At 38.2% G+C, this 16,868-nt stretch overlaps 1 protein-coding gene across 13 annotated transcripts in view; it reads left to right on the top strand.

Annotated features, from left to right (window-relative positions):
* LOC106657057 (hepatic leukemia factor-like) overlaps positions 1-12,374 on the top strand; it is a 74,972-nt gene extending 62,598 nt beyond the window's left edge. For 4 of the 13 annotated variants that reach the window (XM_023458783.1, XM_023458777.1, XM_023458785.1 and 1 more), the window contains 5 exons: positions 6,590-6,735; positions 10,638-10,935; positions 11,233-11,381; positions 11,542-11,739; positions 11,862-12,374. In XM_023458783.1, the coding sequence (XP_023314551.1) occupies positions 6,590-6,735; positions 10,638-10,935; positions 11,233-11,381; positions 11,542-11,739; positions 11,862-11,948 (878 nt within the window). In that variant the 3' untranslated portion in view covers positions 11,949-12,374. Of the gene's footprint in view, positions 1-6,550; positions 6,736-10,637; positions 10,936-11,232; positions 11,382-11,541; positions 11,740-11,861 lie in introns of all 13 variants that reach the window. The other 9 variants (XM_023458781.1, XM_023458787.1, XM_014378320.2 and 6 more) reach the window with 7 other exon arrangements.
* The last annotated feature ends 4,494 nt before the right edge of the window (positions 12,375-16,868 follow it).

Below are 16,868 nucleotides of genomic sequence, written 5' to 3' on the forward strand. Positions count from 1 at the left end.
TAAATTAGAATATGATTCGATGCACGTTTCACGGGACTGTACTCGCATAAAAGCCTATGATATTATTATTACCAAGCCGGCACAGGCGAGCAAGCTCGTCTTAATGGACGCGAGGAGTTCATTATTAACCAATTTATAAAAGTGCACTTATTGGTGAATTCATAATGTATCTCTCTCCCCCCTCCCCACCTCACCATCTTATACATTCGAGCTTTTGCACAGCGAGTCCGCGTCGAGTATTGGTCAAACGCAGGTGTATGTACGTGTGTCCGTGCGCAGGCATGAATCAAAGTGTAATTAATTAGACGCATATTATGCGAAAATACGAGTTTTGCTCGTTCGAGCTCGATCGCGGCATATACACCGAGCGTATTCAGTGCTCTCGGCGACTTTAACGCTACTGCTTTTACCGAGCAACAAATCTACATGCAAAGGAACGCGCGCGTGAGCGAAGATGATTAATGCGCGTATAATGTCGATCGACGCATGGATATAGTACAATAAATTACGCTCGCAAAAATATACATGCGTATGATACAGCATTAAATATGGGGGGATTACATTATCGTATGTATATCGCGCGAGAAAATCTATAAACTTCGCGTATTATGCGACGTTAAAACAAATACTCGAGAAACTATATATAGAGAACGAGGAGAAAAACTAGTCGTACGTCCCTCCGCGCTCCGGTCAACGAGATGCATAATTTATCGATACGTTAGTCGTAGTTATGATCGCGCCGAAGATGTGGAGCAACAAAAAAAAAGTTTTTCTAGCTGCGCGGTCGCAGCGCGACTATATATAGTTTTGGGGAACGTACACCTGTGTTGTACCTAGATAAAGCGAACGTCCATCCAGAAAGTCGCTCGATAAATACGCGATCGCGAGTTGCGTAATATTACGTATTTTTAATCGCGAGTCACACACCCACGCAGCAGGGAGAGCTGCTTTTGTCCACATTTTGTTTGACGAATAAACAAAAATAGAAAGATAGAGAGAGAAGGAGAGAAGATGTGTTCCGGAGCGAGCGGGCGGGCGATTCGGAGTCTCGCGAAACAATGACTTATTCTACTTGCCCGCCCGAATAATCATAATTTAATTTCTCTCTCTATCTCTTTATATTTATAATCGAATACACATACACACATTTATTCTGTCGATTGTAAAAGCAAAGCTAAGCCATGACAACAGATTGTGTGTCTATGTCCATTTGTGTGTGTGTGTATGTGTATGTTCAGGTATATAAAAATCCAGAGCGGATGCTCCGCACGCTATACATGCGCTTATATATATACGTCGCTTGGCTCGAGCGCGCTTCGCATTATTGTGCGCCGGAGCGCAGCAGCAGTAGTCGCGCGTCTAAACACACGCATATACTATACACATAGGCAGACAGAGACAACAACGGAGTATAGAGAGAGAAAGAGAGAGAATGAACATCGGCTCTGGGGCCCGCCCGTAATTTGGTTCAAGGACGAGTCGCGACTCTTTGACGATCTGTCCACTAATAATACCGCATATAGTCTCGCTGCTCTTTCGCTGCTCCTCTCTATAGTAATAGTAGCACCTACTTTTTGTCGTTGGAGCTTGTGTTTTATTTATTTTTCATTTATATTTACTCCTCTACTATTTTCTTTGCTCTCGGGCTGGTCGTCCGATATCAAACTACTATACCGTGTGTGAAAATTTGTGTGTGTGTATTCGATCAGCTACAATGAGGATACTGTAACATTTATAACGGCGAACGATGCCGCCACTGCACTACCGCCACCGCCGCCTCGTGCGATACGATTAGTTACAGCCTATTTGTTATTGGCGATATAATAAATCTGATTTACAAAGCAATAAACTGTCATAGGTATAATACATAACACGAGTTGCACCGCCACTGCGAAAAACATTATATATTATATATCGAGAAAGAATGAGCGATGACTAATTGGCAAGGTTCTCTCTCTCTCTCTCTCTCTCTCTCTCTCTCTCTGTGCGAGCTTTTTCCGATTTATAAATTTTTCCGCAATGCCGAGCAGATGATCTAACGGCACATTTTTATAAATATATCACTGCCGCTGTTAACGGTAAAGTCGATGCGTAATTGCAGCGTTACAAAAAAGTAAATAATAGCAACAATAATGATAATAATTCGATTGTCTAAGCTGATCGAATGTATATCCGCTGCGACACTGTCGTGCATGCGTGCGGAATTTCGCTACACATTTCTTTCCTCTCCGCGCGTGTCTGCGTGGATTTATCTGCAATTCGTATCGAAAATCCTTCGCGCTCGCACTTACACAGATAGATAGATATACAGCTGGAAAACAGAAAAATGAAAAAAAAAAGTAAAAGAAATATCGCAGGCTAATCAGATCCTGCCTCTGTGCACTTGTATACCAATGTATGTATGTATAGCAAGTCCTTGGGTGTACACAATTTACTTACACGCGTAGTTGCGTGTGTGTATATGAGTATATATATATAAAACTTACATACAAACGCGCGCCGTGCGACATGTGCTGCGCCGACGATGAAGTAAACCTATGGCCATTTAATGTGCAATGTGTACACTATACACTACAACGTCGATCGGCAACCGATCGCATGTATAATGCTAATAAGTAGCTTATATCCGAGGTGTGCGCTTATTATCGAGTATTTCATTAAAGGCATTTAATGCAGCTATCTCGCTCACTCTCAAAAAGTCTCTGAATTTCCGAGCAGCAGATACTCTTGTATACACTCCGCAGCTTTACGATCTCGCTAGGTAGCAGCAGCAGCAGCAGCAGCTAAAAACTGCCTTCGCCTTGAAACGATATCTGCCGTTGCTGCCGTTTCAGCTAATATAACTGTACACGGCCCGACAGAGATTTTTTGCCTCTTTCGCCTTTATTATCACTTAATTTCAGCTCGCGCGAAAAACTCGTTTTTCTCACTTTTGCTCTAATAGAGAGAGAGATACTTTTCTGCGCGATCGTTAAAAAATCATAATGTACTTTATACTCATCGTAGAGGAGACACATTTTATAATCGGAATTAGCGAGAAAAATAAAAGCGATATAATTATGAAAAATCAAGTTTTCGAAGTTGTGTGGAAAAGCAGTATATCAGTTGGAGAGGAAGAAAAAAAATTATTGCCTATAAATGACACTCCCTGAGCTGCACACTCGTCGTGAGCCATGAAGTGCAGCAGCAGCAGCATCGCATGTCGTTCGAAATTGCAGCGCGGCGTGTATTATAATCTATAGAGTCCACGAAAGGGTCCAAGGCTATAGAGATACATACGTAAACACACACACACACACACACACACACACACACACACACACATAGGTACACGGACGAGTTTGCTGTGAGAAAAGAAAGATTAATTTAAGCCCCGCCTTTATATGTGTGTGTGTTTGTATCTGTACAGGTGTACTTCTCTGACTCATTATTAATTATTTATTATTATAATTATTAACGGCTCGCGATCGGCGCAGTAGTATAATGTCCTTTAGCCGCACCGTGACTCTTTTATTTTTTCCCACTGCACACACACACACACACACACACACACACACACACACACACACGTATACTTGCATGCAAAATACGTGTTCAAGCACACACATAGAGACACAGGCGTCTAAGGCAGGAACGAGCGTTTTCCGCTATAGGATGTCCTCTCATTCAATCCGCGCGTTTATGCCGCAACACAGTGTGGGATAACTCGCGCTACATATAGCTGCAGAGCTGTCGCTCTCTCTCTCTCTCTCTCTCTCTCTCGGTGTTGTAAACATATAGCAGTACTTGATTTGTTTTATATATGTGTGTATGTGTGTGTGCGCGCACACGTCAAGTTTTTACACATTATTTCCTTTTTTTGCCTACTACGATATATAATAGAGAGATGCTACGGGAGAGATAAAGTATTTTTGTCTTTCTCTCTCTCTGCCTTATAGAGAAGATAATTAGAACGAATTGATCGAACGGATTGAATCGTGCATATATATATATATATATATATATATATAATATGAGCGAGATTTGCGGATCTTTAGCCATTTGCGCCTAAAAATCTCCCTCGCTCGATGGCAAAAAGATTTCGGCACTGACTTACTCCACTCTCAAGGCAATCCACTTATTGGACTTTGCCAGTCTACGACAAGCAAATCGACAAAAGCTAAGAGAATCTGGTTATATAGGATATAATACGTTTTACGCGTTTACCGTTATGAGCGTCGATTCCTCGAAGGATAGGAGTAAAGAATAAGAGGAGAAAAAGGAGAGAGAGAAGTTGTGTGCCGCTGCACAGGAGCATATAAGTCCTGTGCTGCAGCAGCAGCGATCTTCTCTCAAGGACACTCGCGCCGCCGCTGCTGTGTGCAGTGTCGCGTGGCCACGTGTCTATAAGCACGTGTATCGTAGGCGAATATTTGGATATTATCGTAACGTGTTTGTAGAGAAACTTGGGCGATGAAAGTTAAAAGCATAGTAATGGTAAATTGAGATATTGAATCTAAAAAGCGTGACATCTTCTAATTGTGAAGGATAATGCTGAAATTAAAACGAATATTATCGTGTTCATTATAGTTTTTCTCAAATGTTTTTCTAAAATTTGTAATATTTCATAGCAAAGTCACTTTAGTTCGTTGTTTCCGCGGACTATTACAAGTTAGATCAGCTCCTTAGTAAAAATAAAGGTTGCGTGCAAGCTTACGTCGCGTTCAGTAATCTCTTGAACGATATACTTGGCATATAGTTCGGTTATCGTCAATATATGTCGCATCCAAAACCCTCAAGTGGTCATTTAAGATTTTGGTATAATATACCAAAGTTTAAAAAATATATAAGTATTATGGACAATGTGTTGCAAAGTTTTAATTATACAATATATCTATATGTTATACAGATGATAGACGTTGAAACTGTGATTGCTTTCAAAATTTGTATATAACCGAAGCTCAAACGCTCAAGTTCCAGCTGTGTTGTTGTTGCGATCATCGCCCATGAAGCTTTTTAATAATGAATAACCGAGCCGCCCCAACGTTTAGATAATTCGCTTAATTGCAACCTGGTTCAACTTCACCTAATAGACACGCTATTATAATAATAATGAAATTCTCCGGATACATCGATGACTTCTCGGGAAAAATGTAGCTTCTTCTCCTATTTTTTGAACTTCTTTATACCCAAAGCGAGAGGAATTTGCATGCTAGGCAAAAATACGTGTGTGTGTGTGTTCGCCTTATTATCGATAATAACGTCGACATCCGTGTGCTTGTACAGTAGTACATAGATCGATGGTTTTTTTGTTTTTTTTTCCGAGAAACTTCGAAACGATTTGTAGTATCATGTATGTGTATGTATCACGATTTGAAGCCTAGAAGAGCGAAGAGCGAAAAAAAAGAAACATAGAAGTAGAAAAAGAAAACTTGATAAACCTCGCGCGAGAGGAAGTTGCAAATGATTTTGCCTAATATATAGAAACTACGTACATAGAATACAACGTGCGTGTGGGTCATTAAATTGTTACCATCTGTGTGTGTGTGTGTGTGTGTGTGTGTGTGTGTGTGTGTGTGTGTGTGTGTGTGTGTGTGTGTGTGTGTGTGCGTACGTACGGATAAAATTGTTATGCATTATTTCTCGTCTTTGTAAAGCAAAATTACATACATACGCTCGCGCGTCTTTTTCCATACATATTTTTATACTACTCTTCGTTCCTCGTTTGTGTGCTTCTTAATTGCCCCGCCAGCGCAACAAAAAATAAGAATAAAAAAATCGATAGAAAAAAGAAACAGAAGCTTCGACTTTTTATTTTTCATCGAACTTTTTGCAGCGTTCGCCAATGCGCGCGCTCGCGATCTTATTATCATAGTTTACCATAATATATACAAGGCATCGTATTCTTTTCGGAAAAGACAATCGCCCATTCAGCCGCAATAAACATGCTATGTGTGTGTGTGCGCGAGCACGTGTACCTACAACCTTGACATACGCTTTAATAAGTTCGTTGCTGCGCTTGGCGGGCAAGAAAGAGCGCGCCTACACACACGCACGCACGATTAACGATGTAACGAGCTTATCATCAAGTGGCAAACCAGCGCGCAAAATCCGTTATCTTTGCACTTTGGTTTGATATTTCTACCTAATTCTTCCATTGTTATACGAGGCTAATTTTTTTTTTTGGATAGGATTTTCATTTTAACTGGTTTTAATAAAGCCCAAGGACGAGCGTGCGTGCTGGATCCCGAAAGAAAGAAGGCCAATATAGCATACAAAGAGTGTGTAGGCAGATAGATACTTCTCTCACCCGAGGTCAAAACTCTTCCATGTATACACATGCTTCTTTCTTTTTTTTACAAGCCATAGATGGATTTGTAGTAGGAAGAAGAAAGCCAAAGTCACTCTAAACGCTCTGACTTGAAAAAAACAACTCATGCTTTAGGATTATATTTCCCTTTTTTGATTCTCTGACAACTCGACCTATACTTTTTAAGAATATTCAATTTTTTTTTATAAATTATTTTTACTTACTTTCGTTTCTAATAATTTTACCTCGTGTGTGGTGCAGAGCGACAATTAAACGAATGCGCTCAATTCTTTGTTGCAGGAAAGCAAGGCAAGGACGGCCCGGACGAGAAGAAGGAGGCCGAGGGCGAGCTGTGGGGCAACGTCGAAGCCCAGGCAGCCTTCCTCGGACCGAATCTCTGGGACAAGACGCTGCCCTACGACGCCGACCTGAAGGTATTAAATCATGTATGTACACAGACGCGAGACGGTAAGCCTCGATCAAAAAAATGAAAAAGAGACTCAATTTGCAGAGGATTTTTTTATATAGTTATTATTTTTATTGTTTTTTTTTCTTGTGTTCGTTTGATTCATTTTCTTTTCAATCCCTTGTTTGTTTGTTTTTTGCTCTTTTGGCCTGTCGGGAGATTTTGCATTTCTTTTTTTGCGTTGCTGTTGGGTGATCAGTTTCTTTTTTTATTATTTATTTCATTATTAACGGTTTGCATTAAATAGCATATAGTGAACATTTTTCATGTACAGTTAGCCGTAGCCCGTGTATGATCAAACGCGGCTGGTGTATACCCCTGCATCATAACATAGGCTTTTGAATCACTAACACTGTTAACCAAAAAATGCCTTCTCTCTAGTTCGGATCAAGGCTCTGCATTGTCTGTATGCGTGTGTGTGCTCGTACTTCAAAAGTATAACGCTATCAGCTTTTTGTTTCGTTTGCGATAATGAGTTATCTATAAATAATGTACTAACCAGACTCTCTCAAAGTTAATGCAAGCGAATGATTATTAGCGAATATATTTAGATAGGCCGAGATGGGAGATCAATTAGAAAGTAATAATTTTTTGCGTGTGCCGCCAAAAAATTTCTGGACACTCCGTGCACGAGAACTCAAGCTGATTTCATATATATTATTATAATGTACGATATCGCGAACAATTAGTACGTTCGCTCCACGCACGCACGTAACAATGGATAGATATTTCAAGGCGAATAAAATCGATTTCTAATTTCTAACGCGCGCGCGTAAAAAGGAAGTAGTCGTATACACGGCGCATATCTCCTGCGTCTTAATTAAACCTATATAAAGATATAATATAAAGCTGCGGGACAGCAGCAGCGGCAAAAACGAGCGTCAATTTTATGAATTTTCCCGATTGAATTTTCAGATTATCGCGCCTATAGCCGACTGGACGCTTGCGCGCGTGCATTTATAAAATTATTTATTGTATCGCTCTCGCGCGCCGCATAGGTAGTATATAGCCTTTTAAAAGCTATATAGCGACGATCGCGCGCGACCGAATGAAATTACACTTTTCTCTCTCTCTCCCTCTTATGGTTTTCACAGTATAATATTGTCTCTTTATGTTTGACTTGCATCGGCGAGAGAGAGAGAGAGAGAAAGTGCAACGACCTCGTGGACGCGAGGCTTGGCGGGCATGAGACTTTCTGCGCGCGACTCGAGCTATCTATTCCACCAAAGCGTCTCGCGTTACTGTATACTCGTGACAAGTTTTTGCAAATGTTCGGACGCAATCGACGAGAGATTCTCAATGTAATTAAAAATAAAGAAAGATAAATTATGTACGAAAATTTTAAGATCACGATCGCATAATTCGGTGCATACGGCGTATACAGAAAGAAATCAACCCTTGAGATCTTTATTTATACTCTATATGTATACATGAGCTATGTATGCAGCGCGCATGAATATAGATAATGCTCACGAAGTCGAGATGAAAAAATTAAAGCAAAATCCTTTTTACCAATTTTTTTATCTCTTGTTTTTTATCTTTCTTTATTCCCTTCCGCGCGCAGTATGCATCCATACATTCATATATTATATTGCATTACATTACATACATACATGCATACGTACACGCGGTCACTTTCACCTCTCTCTCTCTCGCGAGCGCGAGCCTCCTGCATCGCCGCCGTCACGCGGCTAAGCGCGAACAAACTCTGCGCCAGCAATGCATACGTATATAGACGTGCATATAAACACACACACACACACACACATACAGAGCAGGAGAAAGAAAAGGAAGTTTGCGCGAAAGGCGAATTTTTCTCTCCCTTTCTCCTCCTGCTCTTTCGAGACTCATGCCCGAGTAGTAATATATAGGATATGTATTCCTGGTGGTGGTTAACACCGTATACCGGAGAGCTTCGACCTTTTCTTCCTCTATCTTTCTTCGTCTTTCTCTGCTGCTGCTTGCTATATGGCGTGACGTTCGAATCTGACGATTATCTTGCAGCTTCGACTTCTTGCTGCATTATATACCTCTCTCTACTCTTATACTCGTTGTGTTGGAAAACTTTCTCCTCTCCGCTGTACCGTTGCAGCAGCTTAAGCTTTATACTATAGACACTCGGGTTATAACCGAGCGGCACAACTCATTTGCTATTTACAGCGAGGTGTGCTTACTTTACATGTGCGCAGCCTCGAAAAGTTGGATAACTTTTTTTTTGCGGTTAAATCGATGTTAGGTATACACATTGGCAGTGGAATTTCATTTGCGTTTTCCACGGGATGACTCCCATAAATGCTCTTTTATGGTCGAAAAATCAATCGCTGCTGCTAAAAAAAGAAAGAGGGAGAGATGCAAACGCGATCGTGATTACGTAACGTGCGCATACACGTACAAGTATAGCTCTTTAATCTTTGGAATCAGTGAAAGGATTTTTGCGTTCCAAGCTCGCGGGCTCGACGGAACAAGCCATCTATATACATTTTTTTCTCTTATCTCGCATTTTTTTCTCTTTCTTTCTCTCTCTCGTTCTCTATCTGTCTTTCGCCACTATTTGAATTATGATTTACGGTATACGGTTAACTTTTTACCGCTGCGTGCAGTTGTGCATACAAGAATTACCGATCAGCCGATCGCGATACACGAGGAACGACAAAAAAATAAAATCACGTAAACGACGATTTCGAAAAAATGACTTTCTTCGATGAGATAAATTCGATTTTTTTTTCGTTCGTAACGATATACGTGCATGTACACGTGCATTACACATATATAGACGTATGTATAGTTACAATAGTCGCGAGGCGGAGCAGCCGCTACACGGACGTGTTCTCGCAAATTGCTGTCAATTAAAAGCCGAGCCATTGTGATCCGCGACGTTAAGTGTGTGTGTGTGTATGAGTGTATATACGATGCATGTCGGTAGTAGTAGTAATGGTAGTAGTAGTAACTAGCAGTAGTCGTAGTAGTCAGATAGAGATAACACACTACCCGACGAGCGACTTGGTCTTGTCGTGCTAATAATTGAAGATGTAGCATGTAATGTGCGCCGTATAGTAGCAACAGCGTGTGGCTTTTATAATATCCTTCGTTTCGGACCTTAACCCAATAAAAAAAGCTGTATGCGCTCTTTTTGCAGAGCCTATAGTTTTCTATGGAAAAATCGCTTATTGAGAAAGAAAACAATGATATGAATTAATTCGGTCTTTAATTTTCCAAGGAGAATATAATTATGCTAGGCGTGGGATGTATTTTGACTTTTGGGTTGTGATTGATTTGGATTCGTATACTTAAGTTACACATAGACACAGTGTGAAATTCTTAAACATGTAATAAATATTTATTCGTATTTTGGTTAAAATACTTAGATCATATTCGAAACATCGTTTTATTAATTTTTTTATCAATTCACCAATTAATGGTTCAATGTTATAATCGATTATTTCTTGCACCGAATTCACACTCACGCAGTAACGTTATAAGTAGTTCGTAAGCATCCTCTGCATCTTTTGTTTGGACTGACGCACGCGAGTTCGGTTACTCGACTTCTGGTTATGATCCTGAGAGTATAAACGTATCGATTGTCTTTTGGGATCCAGACTTGCTTGAAAATTGATATAATACACGATACACACATACAGCAACCGCTTGATACGATATACTTTTGATCTTGCTTGACACTTATACTGCGACAAAGCACATCAACTTCTTGTAATAGACGACAGAGAAAAACACGTTCGACAAATTATACGAAACTAACAACTTTGATGGAAAAAATCTCTGAATTTTTATACTTGGCTATAAATCACATTCATTGGCTTTGAAAATCAATTTTACCTATTTCTATCTCACGAATCTCGCTATAATTGATTTTTTTCTCAACAGTACGTCGATCTCGACGAGTTCCTGTCTGAGAATGGAATCCCCGTGGACGGCACGAACGGCGGCCCGGGCGCCCAGAATCAGCCCGGCAACGGAGGCGGCGGCGGCCTCATGCATCCCGGTCAACTACACAAGCTCGGTGGCGGCGGCGGTGGAGGCCAGAACGACGGCTCGGCGAGCAACGGCCATCAGGGCCCGGCCGGCCTCCATCTAGAACCCATCACCAAGCGCGAACGCTCCCCGTCACCCAGCGAGTGCTGCTCGCCCGACACTCTCAATCCACCCTCGCCCGCGGACTCGAGTGAGTATCGATATTCTTATGCTTTTTTCCTTTTTTTTTTTTGATACGATGACGAATTCTTTACATAGTTTTTGCGTGGGGTCGGAAAGTAAGTAGGAAAAACGCCAAATATATATTTTTGACGATGTTTGGCCTTCTTTCTCTTTGTCGCGTGAAGTTAACACATTTATTCACGTTTTTGTTCATTATTTAACTGTACTCTGAGCTGTATACTGTAAGTTTTGTTAACTACACGCCCAAAAAGCGCCAAGCAATTAACCACGAAAAAAAAACCATTTCCCGAATTCGTCTCGGCAGACTCAGGGGACTCGACGCGAGTACAATATGGCTTGTCTCTTATAGCGCTCTCGATGGCATCATCGGGGCGGGACTTCGACCCGAGGACGCGGGCCTTCTCCGACGAGGAACTCAAGCCCCAGCCCATGATCAAGAAATCGCGCAAACAGGTACATATCTAATAATGATTCACATGTTCTCTCTTGTTATATCTATACTCTATCTGCACAAATATCAATGTTTTTTATACGCACCTCTCTACTGCCTTGTCTTTTTTTTTTGCTTTTTTTCCTCTTTCTTTTCGAAATATTTTCCTACCTATTTGTTAAGAACAAACACAGTCATGGCAAAGCAACTAATGGATCTAATTTGAAAATACTGGGGTTGCAGTTCGTGCCCGATGACCTAAAGGATGACAAATACTGGGCCCGGCGCAGAAAGAACAACATGGCCGCGAAGAGGTCCAGGGACGCGCGCCGCATGAAGGAGAACCAGATCGCCCTGCGAGCCGGCTTTCTCGAGAAAGAGGTGAGACTTTCATGACGTTCATTAATTTTTTTTTGTCACACAGTTAGATTGTTTTAATCGAAATCGTTTTTCTCTCCTTACCTTCCTTCTTTCCTCCATTTATCCTCGTTTTTGTTTCGCAGAACATGGGCCTGAGGCAAGAACTAGATCGGCTAAAGAGCGAGAACAGCATACTACGCGACAAGCTGAGCAAATACACCGACGTGTAACCCGGGGACGCGGTGGTGTCACGAGCCTCCTCGCACAGGTGCGCACATCGCTTTTTATTTTTTCTTCTTCCTCGAGATGATATTGGGTCGCGGACGACTATGGAGACAACAGCTACTACTACTACTACTACTACTACGGCAACAGCAGCGGTGGCGGCATGATACGACCTGGATCGCGATCCAAACGAACGAAATAATGTTGAAAAAAAAATATTGTAAAAAATCGGCGAAAGGCTCGTTTTTTCATTAAAAAAGAGAGGCCCGGAAAAAAGAATGATGATTTGTTATCGTGAAAACTTATTAAAAAAAAAACGGATGAGAGAAATCAGGCATCGAGACCCCTCCTCTTACGCATATAATACAATACAACACGAGTGATTGAGTTTATATAAATATGAATTATATATTAATAATAATGGTGTAAATGCGCGAAAAAAAATTGGAAAAATTGTTAGCGAGTGAAAGAGAACGAGAGCGAGAGAGAGATTGAAAAACAAAAGAGTTATATTTATTATTTAGGTTTAACAAAAAAAAAGAAGAAGTAAGAAAAAGAAAGATCGAGAGGAGCTTGTAATAATTACTATATACGATCATTCTCATTAATTATTATGAATTATTATTCTGTACACTGTCGATGACAGTAAAGTAACATTCTTTACCGCAAACACTTTATTTATTAACTATTCTCTCTTTATCTATTTAACCTACTTTACTTGCCCCCTTGCCCCATCCCCCCTCGTCATCTTTTTTTTCTTTGTACACCAACAACCTTGAGAGCAAAATGCGGTGATAATGCAACCCTTCCGCAACCCGAAAAAAGAATACCGTTGCTGTTACTGTTGCTTGGCTATTAAAAAAAAAAAAAAAAAAAAAAATAGGAAAAAAGAACGAAAGAGCAAATTGAAAAAAGAACCGCCGTTACCACGCACGCTTTTTTCTTCTTCTCTCGACATGTTATGTAATTGTATATTTTATTATCGTTTAAGGAAATCATGTTTTTTTTTGTTCGATTTTTATTTCTTCATTGCGTAATATCGACAAGAGAGGGACTACGCCTCTCTCAGATGTGTATTAGAAAAAACGTGACCATGATTGTTACCGATTTTTGAAGATGAGTAAATTATAATGCAGAGAGGGTGGTCTCTCGCGTATGAGAAATTTATTATATAAAGAATGTGTAGATACGAAAGACATTATTTGCGAATTGTCGATATTTCTTTTTATTCGTTTGTTTTAACCTGTTGTTTCATCTTTTTCTTCCAATTTTATTTAATTGTAACGATGTTTTTTAATCAAGAGAAACAAACATTGGTGATAAATTTGTTGTAAATTATTATTATTTTTTGTTTTTATCATTGGTGTTTCGATTTAACATCTCACGAAGTGAAAATCTTCTCGATCCTTTTGGTAAACTTGTTTTTTTTTCTTGTGGAATATTTTACGCTATTCGACGAAAATATCGAAGGAAGAGAAGCTTAGCTTTTAACGTTGTGAATTCGATCGAAAAAATTTTACACTACATTTTTTTGATTTAATTTTTAACCCATCGTTCGATCATGGATCTCTGCGTTGAAGTGTTTTTTTTTTGTAAAGATTTTTTTTAATTGCGTTTATTATTATATTTTTAGACATTAGTTTTTTAGGATGTGCAATATAAATAATATAAATATTATATATAAATATACAAATATATATAAATCAATACGATAAGAATCTTCATTTTTTACCATTGCTATACTTTGTATCTATTAGCAAGTCTCTTAAGCTTTATGTTTTCTTTTGTAAGGCTGATCATGTTGATTTTCACTTCGCGACAAGAACAATGAAAACACACAAGGGTGATGAATAACCACCTCGAGCCTTGTACTAATATTACTATGTAATATAATGTGTTGAGGAACGATTTTTTGTTTCGCTGTTGACATGTCCCAAGTAACACTTGAAAATTACATTTCTCTTCTTTGTCTCTTTTTCTGCTCCTTTTTTATTAATTATCTATTATTATCATTTTCATCCTTCTATACCCAGCCTTAAAAAAGTGTACATAGTTTTATGTATAGTTACATTATGCAAAAAAACATTATTATAATTATATGATTATTGATAACGATTATTATATTCTTATAATTAATACGGCGATATTGATTTTAAAAAAATCTGATTTATGATATTGGCATAAATGGAGTGCAATTATAAATACGTTTTTTCATGGTGGTGAAGTGTGAACGAATAAAATCAACGCCCGCAACATCGTTCAGAACGAAAAGATTGTGGGAATGGAGATTTAATTGTTAAAAAAAAATGTCCTGCAACGTAGTTGAGGTTGAAAGAGAAAAGAAAACAAATATGTCGAATATCGATGTGGTACTACGCTTTTGACGAAAAAAAGTTACTGTAATTAAATCGACGATTGTTTATATTGTATACGAGATGACGTAAAAAATGAATAAAAACGACTTTTGTGAACATTTTTGTGAGAGCTGCGGATTGTGAGACGAGACAAAAGAAAAAATTATTATAGTAAACTTGTTGACGAATGTATATTTTTCGGGTAGGGACACGAACGGGTGCGAGTTTATTCATATGAAAAAGAATACTGTTTTGAAAATGGACAAACAACCAAACGCATATGAACACCCAAATCGAGAAAATTGCGCAACTTGTAAATTTTTATGATTCATTTTCCTATGATTATACATAATATACATATAAAATACAACACTTAATAATATTTACACAATACCGGTGTCTCTAATGATTCTTTACACACAATAAAAGAAAAAAAGACGTGCATGAAGAAAAAAATGTAATAAGTGTTCTTAGCAAAAATTTTTGATCAGGATCTTAAAAAGCAGTTTTAAATCCTACGACAAAAATTTGGTAAAAAACAAAGTCTCCACGTGAATATATTTGTGTACATCTTTGGTCCCCCGTAATATTGTATATATTATTATTGCATAATACAATGTTGCAATTTTACTTCTGTACACGCGTATCGATGTTTTTATTGTTAAAAATGAAAATTATTCATACGCGTGTACGCGTGGACTTGAAATGGCATGGATACACACAAATGTTTGATATTAAATGAAAATTGTTGCGCACGATGATGTAAAAGCGTGCGTTATAAAGATGAAGAATAAGCACACACACGAGCATGGACAAAAATAAATAAACAAAAAATAAATAGAAAAACTATTTTAGAAAATTTAACGACGTAGACTCGTATATTGTGGAATCTATAATAGATTTATGAAATCTATCGACTATTAAAATTAAGAGTTCCCCACCCCCCACCAATCCCCTGCCCCCTGTACTCCCGTCGCGCAGATTCACCGATATACTTATTCGTGTGTCGCGCGAATCGCGTACGATGATAATGATGATGTTTAATTAGCCGAAATTACTTTTTAGTAAAACGAATGAAAACAAAAACAGACGAGATGTGGTTGCATATCGGGTTTATGATTCGAGGAAGAAAATACACGATCGCGGATGAATATATGGGAAAAATTGAACTTTGTTGGAAAATCGTACGATTGATTCGTAGCAAGGAAATTTTCATTGCATTATTAATTTTTATACACATCAATAGTAATGTAAACATCGTATTATAATTAAGTGTCGTTTATAATCGTCTTAATTTGAGATCAAATGGAATGAGAGCTTTAACGATGCAAACATATTGTGTATAAAATGTTCGTCGTGTTTCGTTTCTCGAAACTCCAAAAAATCATGTTCTTTTACACTCACTGCGTATACTTTTTATTTTTACCAGCTATACACACACGTAGGTCTACGATTGATAATATGGTTTGTAAGTAATATTGACGCAATATTATATACTGTTAATAAATTCTTTATGTTGAATCGAATTTTCCTTTTTTTCTCTTTATTATTTCACGATTTTCACAGCGGGTTCAATAGTGCAGGCAGACAAGATTTTCGATAAAACAGTGTTTTCTGTCTTCCCCCGATGCGCTTCTAAGCTATAATTGTTACAACGACACAAGTAAAATTTACAACAAAACAATACAAATTTTATGATAAAAAAATAATAAACGCGTTGAGATTAGAAAAAAAATTACTGATTCGATGACACGATGAGCGAGTATTTTTGGCAGAGTCTGGTTTTTTAATATTTTTACAGCTGTTTGGTATCGTAAGCTTACCTACATTATTAACTCAATGTGTAATTGTGATTACAGTAGTTTTTTAAGACACTTATTTTTTTCGTATATTGAGATTGGAGTCCGCACTGTGCTCGAACGATAAAATTTTTCGATTGAAACAAATTACACACGATGTATCAAAAAACGAACGTGAATGTGTTTCTGCAGTTTCAAATGCTTAAGGTAGAGAAGCACAAACGAATCATAACTCTCTTTTGCAATATTTAAAGACAAAAAAATCACTTTGCGAATGCAATAATCTTTTATTAATGTCGTGACAGTGTTGGAAAATTATCATTATAATTTTCTAGTAGAGAACAAATCGTTGTAACTTAGAGCGAGTAAAAAAATTACCAAATCAATTAAATTGAAGCAGTAGGTATTTATTAAAAAAATACTCGTGCAAGTCGAGTGCTTAACTCTATTTAAAATGAGATTAACAACAACAATTTTTATCTTAAACCAATATTGCTGATAATTTTCGGTGTGTATAGCCAGATTTTTTTACTTTATTTTAAAAATTAATTCAAGTTAGTACATTTGTTGATGAGACTATTAAGTATACAAAGAAGGTGAAACGAAGATGCAATTTTTTGATAAAAAAAATGGTTGACTTATAAAGAACGATTTCGTCCACAACAACTCCAATGAATACCCATTTTCATTGCAACAATAGCGCATTGTATTATAATGAATGAGCGAAATCGTTTTGAAAAATTTTTTGAAGAAAACAAAAATTACACTGCGA

The sequence above is a fragment of the Trichogramma pretiosum genome, unplaced genomic scaffold, assembly GCF_000599845.2.
Source record: "Trichogramma pretiosum strain Unisexual culture from Peru unplaced genomic scaffold, Tpre_2.0 scaffold106, whole genome shotgun sequence".
NCBI classification, from domain to species: Eukaryota; Metazoa; Arthropoda; class Insecta; order Hymenoptera; family Trichogrammatidae; genus Trichogramma; species Trichogramma pretiosum.